Here is a 22,569-nt window from a genome sequence, read left to right on the forward strand (position 1 = left end):
TCAGTTCTGATTTGTGTTCCTGCTCTTTCTCTGCTGTGTTCTGTTGCATTTTCCCCAAATTCTCAAACACCGTAATGATGTTACGTCAAGCATCCGTGTTTTACTTCTGAGGTTCAAATGCATCTCTCTAGTAGTTCTTCACTAATTATAACATTAATACCAGCTCTTATTTTTAGAATCCTCTTCAGCCTGTAAAAAAATATTTTTGTATTCCTTTCATTAAATTTTGCCTTAGAGGGTGGTACTGAATTCTTTCAAATGCCATTTTGGTTTTTCTTTCTTTTTCAGGGATCATATGATTTTTCTTGAACTATTGATGAGGTAGATTCTATTATTAGATTCTCTCCTATTGAACAATCCTTAGCCTCCTGTGATAAACCCTAATTGGCACATTTTTCTTTTACCATAGTGCTGAATCCTTGTCACTAGCTGAGCATTTTATCTCTGTCTGTATCAAAAATTGAGATTGGATGATAGTTTGGGACTGTAGGTGGTTTTGCATATCTTTCTGTGTGTGAATCAGCTTGTCTAACTCAGTCATTTTTCTGTTCAAAAATAGAATTAATGCATAGGCTTGGGTTGAGGTACTTAAACAGGAGGAGAGGATTATTTTAATAATGATTTTAAAGTCAGTCTTAATTTTAGTTAAATTTTTGGTGTCCATTTTATTATATTTTTGAACAGTACTGCTATGGACATGTTCAGTTTTATGATCAATAATGCTTAGCATGCTCTTATACTTTTTTAAATTCTTAATCACTATCTGAAACAAGACAGACACATAATTCAGATTACATTCAATAAAACATCTGCCAGTAGAGCTCAGGTCTTGATTTAATTTTTTTCCTATTTTGCTGCGTTTAAACTTCTGTTTGACAGTTTTGCCCATTTTAATGAGCTGTTTCTAGAAATGAGCCCCTGACACGTTTATTTAACTTTCCTATTATAGGATGTTTTCCTGTTGTTCAGTGCCTCGGTCGTGCCTGACCCTGCGGCCCCACGGACTGCAGCACACCAGGTGTCCTCTGGCCTTCGCTGTCTCCCGGAGCCTGCTCAGACTCCTGTCCACTGAGGCAGTGATGCCATCCAACCATCTCATCCTCTGTCATCCCCTTCTCCTCAGGCCCTCAGTCTTTCCCAGCATCAGGGTCTTTTTCAGTGAGTTGACTCTTCGCACCAGGTGGCCAAAGTATTGGAGGTTCAGCTTCAGCATCAGCCCTTCCTTCAGCATCAGCATCAGGATTGACTGGCTTGATCTCCTTGCTGTCCAAGGAACTCTCAAGGGTCTTCTCCAACACCACAGTTCAAAAGCATAAATTCTTTGGCATTTAGCCTTCTTTGTGAAGTCCAATTCTCAAATCTGTATGTAACTACTGGAAAAACCATAGTTTTGACTTTACGGACCTTTGTTGGCAAAGTGATGTCTCTGCTTTTTAATATGCTGTCTAGGTTGGCCGTAACTTTTCATCGAAGGAGCAAGTGTCTTTTAATTTCATGGCTGCAGTCACCGTCTGCAATGATTTTGGAGCCCAAGAAAATAAAATCTGTCACTGTTTCCATTTTTTCCCCATCTATTTGCCATGAAGTGATGGGACTGGATGCCATGATGTTAGTTTTTTGAATGTTGAAGTTTTAAGCCGGCTTTTTCAGTCTCCTCTTTTACCCTCATCAAGAGGCTCTTTAGTTCCATTTTGCTTTCTGCCATTAGGGTGGTATCATCTGCGTATCTGAGGTTGTTGATATTTCTCCTGGCAATCTTGATTCCAGCTGGTGCTTCATCCAGCCTGGCATTTTGGTCTACGTATCGGTAAAATAAGCAGGGTGATAATATACAGCCTTGACATACTCCTTTCGGAATTTTGAACCAGTCCGTTGTTCCATGTCTGGTTCTAACTGTTGCTTCTTGACCTGCATATAAGTTTCTCAGGAGGCAGGTAAGGTTGTATGCAAGTCCCATCTCTAAGAATTTTCCAGTTTGTGATCCACACAGTCAAAGGCTTTATAATAGTCAATGAAGCAGAAATAGATGGTTTTCTTGAATTCCTTTGCTTTCTGTATGATTCAGCAAATATTGGCAATTTGATCTCTGGTTCTTCTGCCTTTTCTTTTTTCTTTTTAAAATTTATTTATTTTTAATTGAAGGATAATTGCTTTACAGAATTTTGTTGTTTTCTGTCACACCTCCACATGAAAGAGTCATAGGTATACATATGGCCCCATCCTCTGCCTTTTCTAAATCCAGCTTGTACATCTCGAAGTTCTCGGTTCAGGTACTGCTGAAACCTAACTTGAAGGATTTTGAGCATTACTTTGCTAGCATGTGAAATGAGTGCAATTGTGTGCTAGTTTGAACATTCTTTGGCATTGCCCGTCTTTGGGGCTGGATTGAAAACTGACCTTTTCCAGTCCTGTAGCCACTGCTGAGTTTTCCAAATTTGCTGACATATTGGGTGCAGCACTTTAACAGCATCATCTTTTAGGATTTGAAATAGCTCAGCTGGAATTCCATTACCTCCACCAGCTTTGTTTGTAGTAATGCCTCCTAAGGCCCACTTAACTTCACACTCAAGGATGTTTGACTCGAGGTGAGTAACCACACCATCGTGGTTGTCTGTGTCATTAAGACCTTTTTTGTACAGTTCTTCTGTGTATTCTTGCCACCTTTTTTTAATCTGTTCTGCTAGGCCCTTGCCATTTCTGTCCTATATTGTGCCCATCTTTGCATGAAATATTCCCTTGGTGTATGTAATTTTCTTGAAAAGATCTCTAGTCTTTAGCCTTCTATTGTTTTCCTCTATTTCTTTGCATTGTTCACTTAAGAAAGCTTTCTTGTCTCTCCTTGCTATTGTTTGGAACTCTGCATTCAGTTGGGTATATCTTTTTCTTTCTCATTTGCCTTTCACTTCTCTTTCCTCAGCTATTTGTAGGAAAAATATAGACAACCATTTTGCCTTCTTGCATTTCTTTTTCTTGGGATGGTTTTGGTCACGGCCTCCTGTACAATGTTATAAACCTCCATATAGATCTTGAGGCACTCTGTCTATCAGAGCGAATCTCTTGAATCTATTTGTTACTTCCACTGTACAATCATAAAGGATTTGATTTGAATCATGACGTGAATGGCCTAGTGGTTTTCACTACTTTCATCAATTTAAGTCTGAATTTTGCAGTAAGGAGTTCATGATCTGAGCCACAGTCAGCTCCTGGTCTTGTTTTTGCTGACTGTATAGAGCTTTTCCATCTTCGGCTGTGAAGAATATAATCAATCTGATTTCGGTATTAACCATCTGGTGATGTCCATGTATAGAATTGTCCCTTGTGTTGTTGGAAGTGGGTGTTTGCTATGACCGGCACGTTCTCTCTGTTAGCCTTTGCCCTGCTTCATTCTGTACTCCAGGGCCAAATTTGTCTGTTATCTCTTGACTTCCTACTTTTGCATTCTAGTCCCATGATGAAAAGGACATCTTTTCTTGGTGTTAGTTCTAGAAAGTCGTCATGAAAGTAAAAGTCGCTCAGTCGTGTCCAACTCTTTGCGACCCCACGGACTATACAATCCATGGAATTCTCCAGGCCAGAATACTGGAGTGGGTAGCCTTTCCCTTCTCCAGTGGATCTTCCCAACCCAGGGATCAAACCCAGGTCTCCTGCACTGCAGGCGGATTCTTTACCAGCTGAGCCACCAGGGAAGCCCAAAAATACTGCAATAGGTAGCCTATCCCTTCTCCAGCAGATCTTCCCAACCCAGGAATCAACCCGGTGTCTCCTGCATTGCAGGCGGATTCTTTACCAACTGAGCTATCAGGAAAGCCCAGAAGGTCTTCATGGCACTGTCCAACTTCAGCTTCTTTGGCATTACTGGTCAGGGCATAGACTTGGATTACTGTGATGTTGAATGGTTTGCCTTGGAAACAAACGGAGATCATTCTGTTGTTTTTGAGGTTGCACCCAAGTACTGTATTTCAGATTTTTTTGTTGACTGTGAGGGCTACTCCGTTTCTTCTATGGGATTCTTGCCCACAGTAATATATAATGGTCATCTGAATTAAATTTGCCCATTCCTGTCCATTTTAGTTCACTGATTCCTAAGTGTCACTCTTGCCATCTCCTGCTTTGACTACATCCAGTACACCTTGATTTATGGACCTAACATTCCAGGTTTGTATGCAGTATTGTTCTGTACAGCATCAGACTTTGCCTTCCCCACCAGACACATCCACAACCGAGCATTGTTTCCGCTTTGGTCCAGCCACTTTCTTTATGGCATGCTAAGTCACTTCAGTCATGTCCAACTTTTTGTGACCCCATGGACTGTAGCCTGCCAGGCTCCTCTGTCCATGGGATTCTCCAGGCCAAAATACTGGAGTGAGTTGCCATGCCCTCCTCCAGGGGATCTTCCCGACCCAGGGATAGAACACACGTTTCTTATGTCTCATGCGTTGGCAGGTGTTTTCTTTGAGCCACCATTCTTTCTGGGGCTGTTAGTAATTGCTCTCTGCTCTTCTCTGGTAGCATGTTGGACACCTTCTGACCTGGAGGACTCATCTTCTGGTGATCTTTTTGCCTTTTCATACTGTTCGTGGTGTCCTATTGGCAAGAATGCTAGAGTGGTTTGCCGTTTCCTCCTCCAGTCACCCACATTTTGTCAGAACTCTTCACTAGGACTGATCCCTCTTGGATGACCCTGCATGGCATGGCTCATAGCTTCATTGAGTTACACAAGCCCCTTCATCACATCAAGGCTGTGATCTATGAAGGGGGCCAGAGTAATATTCCATTGTATATATGTACCACATCTTTTTTTTTAAGTTTGTATTTTGTATTGAAGTATAGCAGATTAACAACATTGAGATAGTTTCAAGTGAACTGGGAAGGAATTCAGCCATAGCTATACATGTATCCATTCTCCCCCAAACTCCTCTCCCATCCAGGCTGCCACAGAAGGTTGAGCAGAGTTCCCTGTGCTGTGCAGTAGGCCCTTGTTGGTTATCTGTTTTACATATAGCAGTGTGTACCACATCTTCTTTATCCATTCTTCTGTTGATGGACATTTAGGTTGCTTCCATGTCCTGACAGCCATGAACATTGGGGTGCATGTATCTTTTAAAAAATTTTTATTGGAGTATAGTTGATTTCAGTGTTGCGGTAGTTTTAGGTGGACGGCCAAGTGAATGGTTACACATAAACACATACATGTTTGTTGTTCAGTCACTCAGTCACGTGCAGCTCTTTGCAACCCCATGGACCGCAGCACTCCTGGCTTCCCTGTCCATCACCAACTCTCGAAGCTAACTCAAACTCATGTCCATTAAGTCGGTGATGCCATCCAACCATCTCAGCCTCTGTCGCCCCCTTCTCCTCGTGCCCTTGATCTTTCCCGGCATCAGGGTCTTTTCCAATGAGTCAGGTCTTTGCATCAGGAGGCCAAGGTATTGGAGCTTCAGCATCAGTCTTTCCAATGAATATTCAGGGTTGATTTCCTTTAGGATTGACTGGTTTGATCTCCTTGCTCCAGAGGGCTCTCAAGAGTCTTCTTCAACACCACAGTTCAAAAGCACCAATGCTTTGGTGCTCAGCCTTGTTTATGTTCCAGCTCTCACATCCGTACATGACTACTGGCAAACCATAGCTTTGACTATGTGGACCTTGACTGTATGGACATATACCTATATCCACTCTTTTTTAGATCTTGTTCCCATGTAGGCCATTACAGAGTACTGAGTAGAGCTCCCTGTGCTACGGCAGGTCCTTATTAGTTAATCTGCTCTCTATGTGCAGTGTGCGTATGTCAGCCTCAGTCTCCAGTGTATCCTGCCCCCACCTTACCACACCCTGGCAACCATAAGTTTGTTTTCTACATCTGTGCCCCTATTTCTGTTTTGTAAATAAGTTCTGTTGTACTCTCTTTATTTGTTGTTGTTCAGTCATGTCCGACTCTCTGCGTCCCCATGGACTGCAGCACGCCAGGCTTCCCTCTCCTTCACTATCTCCTGGAGCTAACTCAAACTCATGTCCATGGAGTTGGTGATGCCATCCAGCCATCTCATCCTCTGTCACCCTCTTCTCCTGCCCTCAGTCTCTCCCCAGCATCAGGGTCTTTTCCAGTGAGTCAGCTGTTTGCATCAGGTGGCCAGAGTATTGGAGCTTCAGTATCAGTCCTTCCAATGAATATTCAGGACTGATTTCCTTTAGAATGGACTGGTTGGATCTCCTTGCAGTCCAAGGGACTCTCAAGAGTCTTCTCCAGCACCACAGTTTGAAAGCATCAATTCTTTGGCGCTCAGCCTTCTTTACCACATATAAGCAATATCATGTAACATTTGTCTCTTTCTGACGTTTGTCACTCAGTACGACAATCTGTGGGTCCATCCATGTTGCTGCAAATGACACTATTTGGTTCTTTTTTATGGCTGGCATTCCATTGTATATATGCACCACATCTTTATCCATTCCTCTGTTGATGGACATCCAGGTTGCATCCATGTCCTGGCTATTGTAAACACTGCTGCTGTGAACATTGGGGTGCGTGTATCTTTTTGAATTAGAATTTTTTCTGGAATATCCCCAGGAGTGGAATTGCTGGGTCACATGGTAGCTCTGTTTCTGGTTTTTCAAGGAACCTCCATACCGTTCTCCATAGTGGCTGTGTGTGTCTGTTTCTTTGTGACCCTGTGGACTGTACCCACCAGGCTCCTCTGTCTGTGGTATTTTTCTGGCAAGAATACTAGCAAGTGGATTCTTTGCCACTGAGCCACCTGGGAAGCCCACAGTGGCTCTACCAGTTTACATCTCCACCGGCAGTGTAGGGGGATTCCCTGTTCTCGGCACCCTCTCCAGCGTTTATTGTTTGTAGATATTCGATGATGGCCATTCTAACCGGTGTGAGGTGGTACCCCGTTGTCCTTTTGCATTTCTTTAACAATTAGTGATGTTGAGCATCTTTTCATAGCTTTTTGCTTATCTGGATGTCTTCTTTGGAGAAATACCTGTTTAGGTTTTCTTCCCATTTTTTGATTGGGTGGTTTGCTTCTTTTTGATATTGAGCTGCATGAGCTGTTTGTATATTTTGGAGATTAATCCCTTGTCAGTCACATCATTTGCAATTTTTTTCTCCCAGTCTGTGGATTGTCTTTTTGCTTGGTTTATGGTTTCCTTTGCTGTGTGAAAGCTTTTGAGTTTACTTTGGTCCTGGTTTCTTTTTTTGTTATTTTCATTACTCTAGGAGGGGCATCAAAAAAGATACTGCTGCGATTGAACACAAAGAGTGCTCTGCCTGCGTTTTCCTGAAGAGTTTTATAGTGTCTGGCCTTACATTTAGGTCTTTGATCCACTCTGAGTTTATGTATGGTGTTAGAGAATGTTCTAATTGCATTCTTTTAAGCTGCTGTCCAGTTTTCCCAGAATGACTTATTGATGAGACTGTCTTCCCCCCATTGTATATTCCTACCTCCTTTGTTGTGGATTAATTGACCATAGGTGGGTGGGTTTATTTCTGGGCTTTCTGTCCTATTCCTTTGAGCTGTATTTCTGTTTTTTGTTGCCAGTATCATACTCTCTTGATGGCTGTAGCTTTGTAGTTTTAGCCTGAAGTCAGGGAGCCTGATTCCGTCAGCTCTGTTTTTCTTTCTCAAGATTGCTCTGGCTATTCAGGGTCTTTCGTGTTTCCACTCAATTTTTTTTTTTTTTTAACTTTTGGCTGTGCTGGGTCTTTGGTGCTGCACACGGGCTTTCTCTAGTTGTGGCAAGCAGATGCTTCTCTCTGGTGGTGTGAGGGCCTCTCACTGCGGTGGCTTCTCTTGCAAAGCACGAACTCTGGGCCCCTAGTTGTAGCACGTGGGCTCAGCAGCTGTGGCTCCCAGGCCCTAGAACACAGGCTCAGCAGCTGCGGCATGTGGTCTTGGTCGCTCCATGGCGTGCGGGATCTTCCTGGAGCAGGGGTGGAACCTGTGTCCCCTGCATTGGCAGGTGGTCTTAACCGCTGGGCCACCAAGAAAGGCCTTCCATTCAGATTTAAAATTTTTTTGTTCTAGTTCTGTGAAAAATACCATTGGTAATTTGATAGGAACCACGTTGAGTCTGTATATTGCCTTGGAAATAGTTTGTTCATTTGGGCAGTATTGATTCTGTATCTTTACTGAATCTACTGTATCTGTAGTTTTTATCATTATTATTTTCTACTTCCTGTTTCCTTGGGTTTGTTGTTGTTACTGTAGTTTTTCATATGTGAAATAGAATGCTTAAATTTTTTTTGAATAATGAAGTGTAGAAATCTACCTCTGAATGATACTTTCACTGTAATGATGGATTTTAGAATGTAGTATTTCCTCTCTCAGTATCCTCTAATGGTTTGTTAGGTCCTCACTCACTTCCTGGTATTAGGATAAAACCAAGTGACCAGCAGTTTGTATTCTAGTTTTGTTGTTGTTGTTTTTTTAACATGCTGAGATTTCTTCACTACGTATTATTTTGTTTTTTAAATTATCCCATGGATACTTGAGAAGATGATGTGGGTCATACTTAAAGAATATAAAATCTGAGCATAGTTATCCCTTCTTTGTTATGAAATATGTTGTTAAAAAGACAACTTTGTGTAAAGGTAAGATTGTCTATTGTACAATTATGAAATGAACACATGTTGAAAGATTTTATTTAACTCATTAATGTGAAAACCAGTAAAACCTTAAACTGGCTCCAAGGAGAATTCAAAGAACATTTGCCATACATAAGACAACAGGAATTCTGAGATGAATCTGTGAATAAATACACTCAGTTGCATTCTACCAGGCAAAATTCATATGCATTTCTGCAGATGGGAATTATTTGCATTACTGTCAACTTTCTATATGCTAGAGTTTTAAAAGTAGCTCCAAAACAAGAAAAGACTTAGATAACCCAGAAGAGTGTATTGGACAAGGAACCCAGTCATCTTTTTTTTTTGCCCATTTCACATTTTCTCAATAATGCCATTTACAGTCGACATTTATTGTTTGTGATTTTTCTGTTTTGTGGAACTCTGTTGGGCTAATTTCTCACACTGAATTTTATTTTGTCATTTAACTTTTGTAATTCTAATATTTTTCTGCCTGTATATTTAGCCATGCTGTTTGATGGCTATAGACCTTGTTATCATATTTTGTTATGTAAATAATACATATTCATTATTCAAGATTTAGAAAGAGAAAAATACAAAGAAAAATTTCAAATCACTTCTAATTCCTACTATCTCTAACCACTGTTACCATTTTAGCTGATAATTGATTTCTTTGAGCCTGTTTTTTTTCCCTATGTGGATTTCTCTAATACACATAAAATCACTTTGCATACAGAATTTTTTTGCTTTATTTTTCACCTAACATTTTAACAAATATTTTCCCATATTATTCAAACCGCTTAAAAGTATTTTAAATATTCTTAATCAAATTTGCATACTTTTCCTCTTTTGTTGGAATGTTAGATTATTTCCAGGTTTTTGGCTCCTATCTATCAACCCTGTAACCTTAGGACATAAATATTTGTCCACATTTGCATTATTTCTTAAAGATAGATGTTCAAAAGTGGAGAATTACTGGGCAGTGAAAGTCTCTCGATATAGAGCAGAATTGCCTTACGAAGTGGTTATATCCGTCTGCTTCCCCATAGCCATCCGTAGAGCTGCAGCCTCTCCTGATGCGTGGAGGTTTCATTACGCCCAAAGATTTAATAATGTGTCCTGGTAATGCATTATGCCTTTTGTCATTTATTATTACCCTTATCTTATGTAATACTTTCCCATTTAAATTCTACTCAATCATGATATTGCAACTTGTCTTAGTCATTTGATCAAATTTGGTAGCCGAGTCTTTGCACAGGCTTTTCTGTACAAATCCTTGAGTGCTCTTTGGCTTGAGATACGCCTGCAGTCCTGCTTAATCAAATCTGGGACAGTGCCTTTACCTGAGGCAGTCTAGGCTGACTCTCTTCATTGTTATCTATCAGGCCTGGCTGCTATCATAATCTCATATGCTTCCCGTTTTTTTATGCTCCTTCGTCTTTTCTGACATTTCACCTTTGGGTAGTCTGCTTTGTTTACTATGTTGATTATGATTTCAAAGTCACTACACTTGGGACTTTCTAAAGTGAAAGACAAAGTGTTAGTTGCTCAGTTGTGTCTGACTCTTTGAGACCCCATGGACTGTAATCTGCCAGGCTCCTCTGTCCACGGGATTCTCCAGGCAAGAATATTGGAGTGGGTTGCCATTCCCTTCTTCAGGGATCAAACCCAGGTCTCCTGCATTGCAGGCAGATTCTTTACCGTCTGAGCCACCAGGGAAGGGACTTCTAAAATATACATTATTAACACTATTAATCCTATTTTTTTACCTGGCTAATAAAAAACACTTTCTCTCCTCTCTTAGGAAATTAAAAGAATTGCTAAGATGACTGGCTATTTTTTCCATTGTTTGTCACTGTTTGACTTAATCCAATCGGATTTAAATTTAATTATTAGTGGCTCATATTTTTATTTCCTGATCTCTGTAACCTTCATTTTAATTTGGGTGATCCCCCTCACTTTTGTCCACAACTTCCATACTTTCTCTCGTTCAACCCTAGGAGATTTAGGAGAAACTCCTGGGCATTCTTTGCTGGAAAGGTGCTTATCTGATAAACTTCCAGAGATTTGCAGATTTCTGAAGGTCTCTCTGTTCTCCTGCATATTAGTAACCTGTCCACAGAAAACAGACTTCCCAGCTCTGACTGTCTTCCTCTAGAATCAGCGGTGCTGGCCTCGACTGAGGCATCAGTGATGGTGGAGGACAGGACTCTACAAGCTGCATTTTTACTCTTTTGAAAATAACTTGCCTTTTCTTTTTTAATTCAACCAACCAATTACATGTATTGACCCCTGACTGCATCCTGAATCTCTTATCTGGGTGCTTTTAACACAGCCATCTAAGCTCGTTTTTTCTGCTTGATGGCTTCTGGCAGCTTTCTCTCTCTTTTTTTTTTTCCCTTTTTTTTTTTTTTTTTTTTTTTTTACTTTGTTAAGTCTTGTTCTTTGGGGGCCATTTGCTTGTCCCACACCCATTGATCTGGATCGCGTGTGAGTTCAGCTGTCTGCTGGGAAGGGTAATTGATCAGGGAGGTATATCCGTCGGCTCATCCCCCGTCGTCGGGGCTGCCTCCAGCACCGCTGGTCTGGTGGTTGGTGCAGGAGGAGCCCCCCCAGCCTCCCTGCCTGAGGCCGCCTCTCCTCTAGCCTGTCTTCACTTCCCACCTGTATTCCCTTCCCCCGTGGCCCTGGCCTCCATTTCTCAGTCTCTCTGTCTTGAGCCATGCTTCCCTTGTGCCATTACTGCTAATTAATTCCCAGTCAGAGTGATGGATGGTTTAATTTTCTTTCCCTGAGAGCCCTGTCTTTCCTCTCCTGGCCAGGGACTGGGCAGACTCCCAAGGTGCTGAGGTAGGTGGCTCAGGAGAGTGGGGTCTTGGCAGGGGAGGCCAGAGGGAGCCACACGGGGCTTGAGGGGTCCAAGCCCCTCAGCTTGGCATTATTTCCATCACCATCACCCTGGAGTGACCTGGCTGAGCTGGAGCCTTCTCCCACCCACATTCGAGTCTCAAAGCCAAAAGACACTCAGCCCGATCCAGGAGCCTTGAGCAATGTCCCTGCTGCAGACTCTTGACAAGAGAGAAAATTGTTTCACATCACAGGGCAACATCAGTGGGAAACCCTCTTCATCTTATGCCCAGAGTTCCTCCTCTCGTGGCTCCAGACTCCCTCTGAGGACTGAGTCTCAGGCACTTTCCTGAGAGACAGTTAATCCGTCCTGCTGCCCTGGCTTCTCTTCCCTCACTTCTCTGAGTAGCAGCACGAATGCCCAGAGCCCACAGAATCCACCTTTTTAAAAACAAAAACAAAAACAAAATATAATTGTTTATTTAAGGGACATACGGAACATTTAGGAGATTCCTTAACAAGAGAGACAGGGTCTCACTGTGTTGACCAGACTAGGGCTCAGTGGTTATTGACAGACGTGACCCCACTACAGATCAGCGCGGGAGGGTTTTTTTGTGTGTTTTTTTTTTATTGAAATAGAGTTGACTTACAGTGTTGTGTTGTTTTTGGTGTACAGCAGAAGGATTCAGTTATATATATATATATATATTTTTTCATGTTCTTTTCTATTCTGGTTTATCACAGGATATGGAATATATTTCCCTGAGTTATGCAGCAGGACCTTGTTGTTCATCCGTCCCATATGAAATAGTTTGCATCTGCTAACCCCCAACTCCCAAACCACCCTCTCATGCCTCCCCTCCCCCTTGGCAATGACAAGTCTGTTCTGTATGCCTGTGAATCTGTTTTGTTTCACAAATAAGTTCATTTGTGTCATATTCTAGATTTTACATAATAAGTGATACTTGTCTTTCTAACTTACTTCACTTAGTATGATAATCGCTAGATAATCTCTGCAAATGGCATGAATACCTCATTGTTTTTTTGGTGTGGCTGAGTAGTATTCTATTGTGTATATATATGCCACATAACTTCTTTATCTAGTCATCTGTTGATGGCCAATGAGATTGTTTCCACGTCTTGGTTATTGTAAATGTACTGCTATGAACATAGGGGTCCATGTATCTCTTCAAATTCTAGTTTTGTCTGGGTATATACCCAGGAGTGGGGTTGCTGGATCATATAGTAGCTCTGTTTTTTTTTAAGGACCCTCCATATATTTTCCATAGGGGCTACACCAGCTTGGGGCTTCCCTGATAGCTCAGTTGGTAAAGAATCCACCTGCAATGTGGGAGACCTGGGTTCGATCCCTGGGTTGGGAAGATCCCCTGGAGAAGGGAAAGCCTACCCACTCCAGTATTCTGGCCTAGAGAATTCCATGGACTGTATAGTCCATGGGGTCACAAAGAGTCGGACACAACTGAGCGACTTTCACTTTCACTCACCCCAGCTTACTTTCCCACCAACAGTGTGGGAAAGTTCCCTTGTCTCCACACCCTCTCCAGCATTTGATACTTGTAGACTTTTTGATGATGGCCATTCTGACTGGTGTGAGGTGGTAACCTCATTGTAGTTTTGATTCACGTTTCTCTGATAATTAGTGACGTTGAGCATCTTTTTATATACCTACTGACTCTGCTTAGGTTTTTCCATCGGGTTGTTTGTTTTCTTGTTGTTGTGTGAGTTTGTGCATTTTGGAGCTTAAGCCCTTGTCGGGCTCAACATTTGCAAACATTTCTTCCATCCCGTGGGTTGTCTTGTCACTTTTTGATGGTTTCCTTTGCTGTGCAAAAGCTTGATTACATCTCATTTGCTTATTTTTATTTTTATTTCTGTTGCCTTAGGAGACGAGCCTAAGAAAACATGGGTACAACTGATGTTGGAGAATGTTTTGTCTGTGCTCTCTTGTGTCGTGTGTTGTGTTTGATTTTATTTTTGTGCCTGATGAGAGGGTGTGTACTACCTTCATTGATTTACGTGCAGTTGTCCAGCTTTCGCAGCACCGTGACTTGCCGAGGAGACTGTCTTTTTCCCATTATATATTCTTGGCTCCTTTGTCGGATGTTAATTGACCATAAGTCCTTTCCCCCCGCCAGGGCTCTCTGTTCTGTGCCATTGATCCATATGTCTGTTTCTGTGCCCCATCACAGTTTTTTACTGTAACTTTGTAGCACTGTCTGAGGTCTGGATGAGTTATACTTCCTGCTTTGTTTTTTCTTCCCTCAGAATTGGTTTGGCAGTTCTGGGTCTTTTATCTGTTATTGTTCAGTCGCTAAGTCATGTTCTACTCTTTGCAACCCCATGAACTGCAGCACACCAGGCTTCTCTGTCCTTCACCATCTCCTAGAGTTTGCTCATGTCCGTTGAGTCAGTGATGCCATCCAACCATCTCATCCTCTCTTGTCCCCTTCTCCTCTTGCCCTCCATCTTTCCCAGCATCAGAGTCTTTTCCGGTGAGTTGTCTCTTCACATCAGGTGGCCAAAGTATTGGAGCTTCAGCTTCAACATCAGTCCTTCCAATGAATTGAATAGGGTTGATTTCGTTTAGGATTGACTGGTTTGAACTCCCAGAAGTCTTAAGGGACTCTCAAAAGTCTTCTCCATCACCACAGTTCAAAAGCATCAACTTTTTGGCACTCAGACTTCTTTGTGGTCCAACTCTCACATCCATACATGACTACTGGAAAAGCCATAGCGTTGACTATATGGACCTTTGTCAGCAAAGTGATGTCTCTGCTTTTTAATATGCTGTCTAGGTTTGTCATACCTTTTCTTCCAAGGAGCAAGAGTCTTTTAATTTCTTGGCTGCAGTCGCTGTCTGCAGTGATTTTGGAGCCCCAGAAAATAAAATCTGTCACTGTTCCCACTTTTTCCCCATCTATTTGCCATGAAGTGATGGGACTGGATGCCGCGATCTTAGTTTTTTGAATGTTGGAGTTTTAAGCCAGCTTTTTCACTCTCCTCTTTTACCCTCATCAAGAGGCTCTTTAGTTCCTCTTCACTTTCTGCCACTAGAGTGGTATCATCTGCATACCTAAGGTGGTTAATATTTCTCCCCATAGTCTTGATTCCAGGTTGTGATTCATCCGGCCTGGCATTTTGCGTGATGTGCTCTGCATACAAGTTAAGTAAGCAGGGTGGCAGGTTAAATAAGTTAAATACACAGCCTTGAAGTACTCCCTTCCCGATTTTGAACCAGTCTGTTGTTCCATGTTTGGTTCTAACTGTTGCTTTTTGACCTGAATATAGGAGTCCTCAGGGTTTTCTGTATATAGCATCATGTAGTCTGCACAGAGTGCCAGCGTTGCCGCTTCCCTTCCATTTAGGACGCCTTTCCTTTTCTTGTCTGCTGGCCATGGCTAGACTTCCGATACTGTGCTGAACAGAAGTGGCCACCGGCGCCTTTGCTGTAACCACCGCCACCACCGTCGCCTTCGCCAGCACCGTCGTCACTTACCGTCTGTGTCAGCAGCTGCCGTTCACAGAGCGTTTGCTGTGTGATAGGCCCAGTGCTGAGCATTTTATATGCCTTCTGCCTCTCAGTCCTCAATGCAGCATCGTAGATACTGTGTGGAGTCCGTAGCCCCTGCCTTCCTGCAGTAGCCCTGGGACGGTGACCCCAAGCGGGTGTATCAGATCCCTCGTCAACCCCTTTCCCTTCTGTGCCCCCTCCCTTCCCTCCACAGGTGTACGAGGGCGGGAGCAACGTGGACCAGTTTGTGACGCGCTTCCTCCTGAAGGAGACGGCCAATCAGATCCAGTCCCTGCTGAGCTCGGTGGAGAGCGCGGTGGAGGCCATCGAAGAGCAGACCAGCCAGATCCGGTGCGCGGATGGGAGTGAGCTGTGCCAGCCTGCTGCGTGGTGGGGACGGGCCTGTGCCTGGGGGCTGGGCGGCCCTGGGTGAGCTGCTGCCTCTCTCTCGCCTCCACTTCCCCACCTGTTAAGTGGGGACAGTTGCATACCTACCTCGTCACGTTGTTGTTGATCTAACACTATTCCACTGTCGGGCTCATTTTTTAAAACCCGGGAATTAGGAAACTGCAGTGGTTATTACCACCATTGGAAAACAAGTTATCTCAGGCCGTGAGTGAAAAATACCATAACTGTAAAAATAAGTCCTGTTGGTGACCCCTCGACCTGCTCCCTGTTTGTTTCAAGGCTGTGAGATGGTAGATGGCCATTGAAAACACAGTAGCATCAAATCCCACCTCAGAAGGACTGAACAGCAGTGAGAGGGAGTGGGTTTCTCCCGAGGTTAGGTAGTATTATTTAAGGCCTTGTTTGCAGGTCCTTGAGAACATGGAAAACACCTGGGTTCCCCCCTTTCTGGGGCAATGAGCCTGGGGTCTGGAGAGGAGTAGTCTCCTTCCGGCTGGCAGGGCCAGCCCCCAGGGGCCACGTGGGGGGCATTTGCTGTCCCAAGTTCAGACCAGCTCTTCTGTGCTCTTTCTTCCCTGAATAGCTGATATGCCTGAGGCAAAGTAGAAGTAAAGACACATTAACAGGAGCTTCCCTGGTTATCCAGTGGCTACAACTCTGCTCTCCCAATGCAGGGGGCCCAGGTTCAATCTCTGGTCAGGGAAGTAGATCCCACATGCCACAACTAAGACCCGGTGAAGCCAAATAAATAATTTTTTTTTTTTTTTTAAAGCCATAGGAACAGATGGGCACAGCTGCCAGGCACCTGAGCTTTACTGAGCCTGGCATCCCTGACATGGCGGGATGCTGGTCCTTGGTGGGGGTTCGTCCCAATCCGCTGTGGTTGCAAAGGTGCTCGGTGATGCTGTTCACAAAATGCATTTGCTCTGAGGGCCTGCAGCCCAGTCCCCTGGGAAATGCAGGATGCAGAGTCCCGGGCCCTGGCGATGCCATCTGGGATTGGGGTCTCCTCGGCTCGGAGCCGAGCCCTGGACTCTGTCCGTGATCAGTCTCATGATTCAGAGGGTCCCCAAGGTTAAGGGGATTTCCTGTCACATAGATTTCCTTCATCCTTTATCATCACTATCTTGATTAAAAAACCTGCGGCTTTCTTTCTGTCACAGATCAGATGGAGCGCTGCACACTTATTAGAGCTGATTCCCTGCACTTTGCCTTCCCCCCACGTGTCAGCCGTCCCCCCACGTGTCAGCCGTCCCCCCACAAGTCAGCTGTCCCCCCACGTGTCAGCTGTTACACCTGCCTCCCTCCCCAAACCTCACATAGGGATGATGGGAACATACATCTGCTTCCTGCGCACCCCCACCTCTCACCCCCCAAACCTCAGCTGTCTCAGCTCTCAGCTGCAGGGCCCCCCAGCCACCCTGGTTCCCAGCCCTAGGGACAGCGTGCCCTGCATTCGAGTCAGCGGCCTGTGCCTGGGAGACCCCCGCTGCACCCACTCACGGTCTGCGGGCCATGTTTCATTCGCTGCTGGTTTGTAGAGGTCCCAGGACCAACCCCTCCAAGACTCGGCCAGCCTTTCTCTTCCCCGGCGGGGGTGGGGGGTTGTCAGCCCCTCAGCACTGAGGGAGAGGCTGCTGGGCTTTCAGGTTCACAGGAGACAGATCCTGGAGAGAACCACAGCCACGCTGGGCACCAGGCATGTCGGCCGTGCACACGGGCGTGTGTGTATTTGTGTGTCCGCAGTAAATGGCAGCCCACTCCAGTGTTCTTGCCTGGAGAATCCCAGGGATGGGGGAATCTGGTGGGCTGCCGTCTATGGGGTTGCACAGAGTCGGACACAACTGAAGCGATGCAGCAGCAGTAGCAACAGCAGTGACTTTTCTAGCATTTTTGCACCTGGGGGTTTGGGCATTTGTCGGGTCCCTACTGTGTGGGCCGGGGCACGGGGCCAGGCTGAGCCAGGATCGTGGATTTTTGTCCTGTTAGATGCCCGCTCTCGACTGAGTCCTACAGCTTCTTTTCTTGGAGAGGGGGCTTGTTAGCAAACCTAGGCCCCGACCCCAGAGGCCTCTGAACACAGGACCAGGAGGCAGGCAGGGTGGGCGAGGGACAGCTGTGAGCCGCAGGGAGGTGGGGGCCTGGCTCAGCCTCGCAGGCCCTGAAACCTGGAATGGAACCTCCAGACACAGGGTCTGGGTTCCCAGAAAGGATCTGAGTTCAGATCCCAGCCCCACCCGCGGGCAGCCTCCTCTGTGAGGCAGCGGCCAACATGTGCAGCTCAGGGGATGGGGCTCCCGGGAGTTCTGTGCACGTTTCAGCCCCACAGTTGGTGCTGAGTGTTGGTCAGAGCCACTCCGAGCAGTCAGGGCCCTGCAGCCCCCCTCACGGGGTGCGTTCCCCCACCCCCTCTGCAGACAGAACCACAGCCGGCCCAGCCATGGCGCGGTGGAGACCTGGTCCGGGAGTCCCACGCCCCCCTACGCCCCCAACCACAAGCTCATGGCTGCGGAGCAAGGAAAGAGCTTCCCGCCTGGTGAGAGAGTGGTGGCCTGTGGTCAGGGGCACTGGCTGGGGGGTCCTAGGAGGACTTCTGAGAGTGGTCCCGATGGGGCCTGGGCCTCCCACAGGGACTGGGAGTCCTCGGTCCGGGGGAGGGGGTGCTCCCACTCCGGCCTGGCCCTGCCCCCGTCAGCATCTCTGTTCCTCTTTCCCAGGCACCTCGGACCCCAAGGAGGACGGCCTGGACGCCCAGATCAGCAGGCTGGCGGGGCTCATTGGACGGCTGGAGAACAAGGTGAGCCCGCTGAGCCCCCACATCCATCCCTCCATCCCCCTACACCCTCCCAGCCCCCCAGGGAGGGCGGAGCTAGGCCGGAGCTTACAAGAGGGAAGTTGGGGAACCTAAATGCCCCTGGGCAGGGTTGGGGGTGGTGTGCTAAGGGGAGACCCCGGGAACATGACCTTTGTACCTGTATGGGGCCTGGGGAAGAGAGCTATGAGAGTGGGTGGGCAGCCAGGAGGGGGTTGTCGAGGAGCAGAGAGTGGGCGGCAAGGGGACTGAGCGGCAAGGAGTCTGTAAGGCCTCGGGTGGCTTGGGTAGGTGGCAGCCCGGACCCAGCGTAGTGGCAGCTGAGGTGAGGTGAGGTCTAGGAGAGGTGAGAGTGACCGGCAGTGTGAAGCCTTTTAAATGTGAAGTGGCCCGGCTGCAAGCGATGGAAACTGGAATCATGATTTCAGAGTGTTTCATGACTCAGTAGTTACTCGGGACCTGACTGTGCCAGCATCTCAGGGCTGCCGGAGCCACGGAGCACAGGCAAGGGGCTCAAACCCAGGCTCTTATCCTCTGACACGTGGAGTCTGGAATCAGGATGCCGGCAGGGCTGGTCCTCCCCCGGCCTTCCTCTGGGGCGTGTAGACAGCCATGTGTCTGTGTCCCGGTATCTTACAAGGACACCAGTCATACTGGATTAGGGCCCACCCGTGTGACCTTATTCTCACGCAGTCACTTTTCAAGTGTCCTGTCTGCAAATCAGTCACGTTTTGCTGCACTGGGGGTTGGGAATTCAACCTATGAATTTGGGGGGAACACAATTCAGCCCATAACAATGACCGTTTATTGGAAGAAAGAGAGCAAACAGTTAAAGTTTACCAGTAAGCACTGGTATCAGCCTGCCTGTATTTGAATCCTGGCTATACCACTTAACAGCTGTGTGACCTTGGGCCAGTGACTTACTCTCTCTGAGCCTCAGAGTCGTCCCCTAACCATAGAGGAGATAATCAGAATGGCACCTCTCATAGGGTTGTTGTGCGGATTAGATAAAATATCTTAATGGCTTTGCACAGAGCCTACTGCTTACTTAGTTAGCATTTAATATTAGCACTATTATTTCGCCATTATTATGAGACATTCTGATACCAGAACTTATATACACGTGCACACACCATACCTGTATATCTACGTAAACCAAGATAACGTATCTCTGGGCTGCAGGGTCACAGTGGCTATTTTACATTTCTGATCTTCTGAAACTTCTATCTTTTGCAAAAGGGCAAAAGAAAAATAGTGCTTTGATGGTTTTGTGGGTTAGTTCTGAGAGATCCGTGAGGGCGCTGGGTGGGGCTCCCCAGGAGGAGGCCGAGGCCCAGACTTGGGGGAGAGTCCGAGGGGGGGAGGCTCACCTGCAGGGCCGCAGGGATCTCCGCCCCCCTCCACCCCACCGCCCGCCCAAAGCCGGCTACTTGGTGGGAGCGGTAGGAAAGACTCCGCCGGGACCTGAGGCCTGGTTGTCATAACAACTCCGCGGGCGCCCCCAGAGGGAGGCTCTTTGAAGCTTATTTTTAGCGCCCCAGTCGCCTTAACAACCAGCTGGCTGGAAACCAAGGAGCACCTGGGCGTCCTGGAGTCGGGGCGGGCCTCTTCCGGCCTCTGATTGGCCCCGGGCCGCGAGCAGGAGCCAGGCCCCGCCCTCCACAGAACGGCCTGAGCCCTCCTGGCAGGGCCTGGGCTCCCTGGAGCACAGGCGAGGTAGGCAGAGGGGGACGCAAACCTGGGTGCCACCATCCCCTCCCCTCATCTCTGCTTCATCCTCACCCTCACGTGGCCCTGCCCGCCAGGAGAAACCTAGGGGGCCAAACGCAGCCCCCACTCTCCAGGAGCCCACTTACACCCTGCGTCCCCGGAAAGTCAGCACCTGTCTGGGACCAGCCGTGGTCCCAGACGGGGCCCCTGGTTCCAACATTATTAAGAATTTCAAGGTGGTGGCCGCTCAGGTCACGGACTTGTATATCTGCTACTCTGTTTTCTCTAACAACCAGGCAACACGCCTCACACACATGCTTGTGTAGAGCAGACAGACAGACACACCCTGTGCCAGGGACACGGCTTTCCTCGTGGAGGATGGACAGGGAGGGTACAAAGGTGGCATCTGTTGGGGAGCCCAAGTTAAAGGATTTCATGGATCAGGGGGAAGGGGCCCGGCCTCAAACTCGGGCTCGGAGCCTGGACCAGCTCCTGCGGCCCTTGGGTTCTCTGCTCTGAGATGGGGTGCTGGGCACTGCGGCAGCCCCCAGCACGGGGTCAGAAGGGGGCTGCATGGGCTCCTTGCTTCCGCAGTGCTGACAGTGGGGCAGCCTCTGCCTGAGAGTCTGGGAAGTTACCTGAGAGTTGGTGTAAAGCCTTTAGCCCGAGGTCAGTCAAGGGCCAGCAAGCACAGACCACCTCATTCAGACCGTTCTATTCCTGAGGCCCCAGGTCGGGGGTGACTCGCAAGTCGGGCAGTCTGTTGCCAGCAGTTGTGGCAACCCCCCAGCCTTCTGGGCTCAGCAGGATGGAGCCTCCTCTGTGTTCTTTGCGGTAGGTCTGCTTGGCCTCTGGGGTCTGGTGCCACAGCCAGACGGAATCTGTGCCTCTGGGTGGCTTTCCAGCCTGGCTTCCTCGGTACCCACTGAGCCAGCACTGTGGGCTGAGTCCCGCCCAGAGAGGGCTGGCCCTGGGAGCTCCCACCAGCCCCGGGACTTTAGGGTCCCTGGAACTTCGGGTGGAGGGGCCGGAGCTCTCTGGTGCTCTGTGTCCTTGTGGTGGTCCTGGAAGCCTCCTGGGCAGAGGGGGCCTCAGTCTCCAGCCTCTCTTCATGCTTTGTTGTTGCAGACCCTTTGGTTTGACCTTCAGCAGCATCTCTCGGACGAAGAAGGCACCAACATGGTGAGGACCCCTCCCTGTGGCCCCGTCCCCTTCTGGACCTGGACTCAAGATGCAGGAGGCTCAGTGTCCCTGACACCCCCACCCCCACCCAGGACCAGCTCAGGGGGATGTGCAGCCCCGGCAGGTGGCCTCCTTCCCTTCCCGGGGGTGTTCTCTGGCTTGGAGCAACGTGATCAGCAGACACTGATTCAATCAGAAGCAGTTCTGCAGACCATTCATTCTGTTGTGTCTTGGCCCCAGTGCCTTGCAGTCTCTCTCGAGCCTCTCTAAACCCCCTTGTCTGTTCTTCAGCACTTGTGTGGGACTGCTGCTTTTAGTTCATTTTTGCCAGTTTTCACAAAGATGACGAGCGTGTGTAGTGGGGTTGGGGGCTCGGGTTTATTCTGACCAAGGTGTCCTGTCCTGGGGAGGCTGCTGGGTCCTGGGCTGTGCCCCCCAGGGCCGGGTGGGGTCCTGGGTGAGGGGGTGGCTCATGGGTCCTGTGGCCCGCAGCACCTGCAGCTGGTCCGGCAGGAGATGGCCGTGTGCCCCGAGCAGCTGGGTGACTTCCTGGACTCTCTGCGCCAGTATGTGCGGGGCACCGCTGGGACCAGGAACTGCTTCCAGTGAGTAAGCCACGGGCCGGGGGCCTGGCCCAAGCAGCTTTGTCCCTGAGAACACCCCGGACGCCAGCGACGCACCTAGCGGGGTGGTTACAGGAGCCAGGGGCGAGTCCTCGCTCTGGCTCTTCCTTGCTGTGCAAATCTCCCAGTGACTTCGTCTCCCTGACCTCAGCTTGCTCACCTGTAAAGGGGGGCCACTAACTGGGTGGTTGGAGGCCTCCGTGGAGCGATGCACCATGGGGGGCATCGGGCGGAGCCTGGCCCCAGTGCCCGCTGTGTTAACTGCCCTGCTTGCTGTCGTGGCTGCTCCTCAGGGCCCCCTGCCGCAGTCCCTGCTGCCAAGGCCTGCGTCCGGCTGGGGGTGTCCCCAAGGGCTGTTGGCACAAGCCGCTGGGCTCCCTCCTCTCCCGGCGGTGGCCCACTGGCAGACAGTAGCTGTGGGCTCCACGCCTGTTCCCCGTCTCTATTCTACGCTCCCCCCTAGCTGATTTCTCTCCCTCCCGAGCACATGTGCCTCCACCTGCTTCCTGGTGAAGTGGGGGGCGGGGGCCAGGCCTGGGGGTGCAGCGTGACTAAGGCTGCTGCTGTTGCTGAGTGCTAATTCCTGGTGGCAGGAGGGGGGCAGACGATTCCAGTTGGCGGCGGGTGCTGCGGAGGCCAGGAACGGGGTGGGGGTCTTCAGGAAGGGGCTGCTGGGTGCTGAGGCCTAAATAATGATGCCCCACCCACCCAGACCCGGAGTGGCAGCGAGGGGAGCGTGTCTAGGAACACACGACAGAGTGCGGCTCCACGGGGTGACCCAGGGGTGGTGGGTGAGATGGGGGGCGGGGGGCAGATAGGCAGGCCCTGCTTGTTCCAGGTATCAGGTACCACGGGGGAGATGCTAAGG

At 48.0% G+C, this 22,569-nt stretch overlaps 1 protein-coding gene across 1 annotated transcript in view; it reads left to right on the forward strand.

Annotated features, from left to right (window-relative positions):
• NECAB2 (N-terminal EF-hand calcium binding protein 2) overlaps nt 1–22,569 on the forward strand; it is a 42,174-nt gene that overhangs the window by 14,221 nt on the left and 5,384 nt on the right. Inside the window, exons 6-10 of the mRNA XM_055552162.1 lie at nt 15,181–15,317; nt 17,792–17,910; nt 18,092–18,171; nt 21,025–21,078; nt 21,571–21,683. Coding sequence (XP_055408137.1) covers nt 15,181–15,317; nt 17,792–17,910; nt 18,092–18,171; nt 21,025–21,078; nt 21,571–21,683 — 503 coding nt within the window. The remainder of the gene's footprint in view (nt 1–15,180; nt 15,318–17,791; nt 17,911–18,091; nt 18,172–21,024; nt 21,079–21,570; nt 21,684–22,569) is intronic.

The sequence above is a fragment of the Bubalus kerabau genome, chromosome 17, assembly GCF_029407905.1.
Source record: "Bubalus kerabau isolate K-KA32 ecotype Philippines breed swamp buffalo chromosome 17, PCC_UOA_SB_1v2, whole genome shotgun sequence".
NCBI lineage: Eukaryota > Metazoa > Chordata > Mammalia > Artiodactyla > Bovidae > Bubalus > Bubalus kerabau.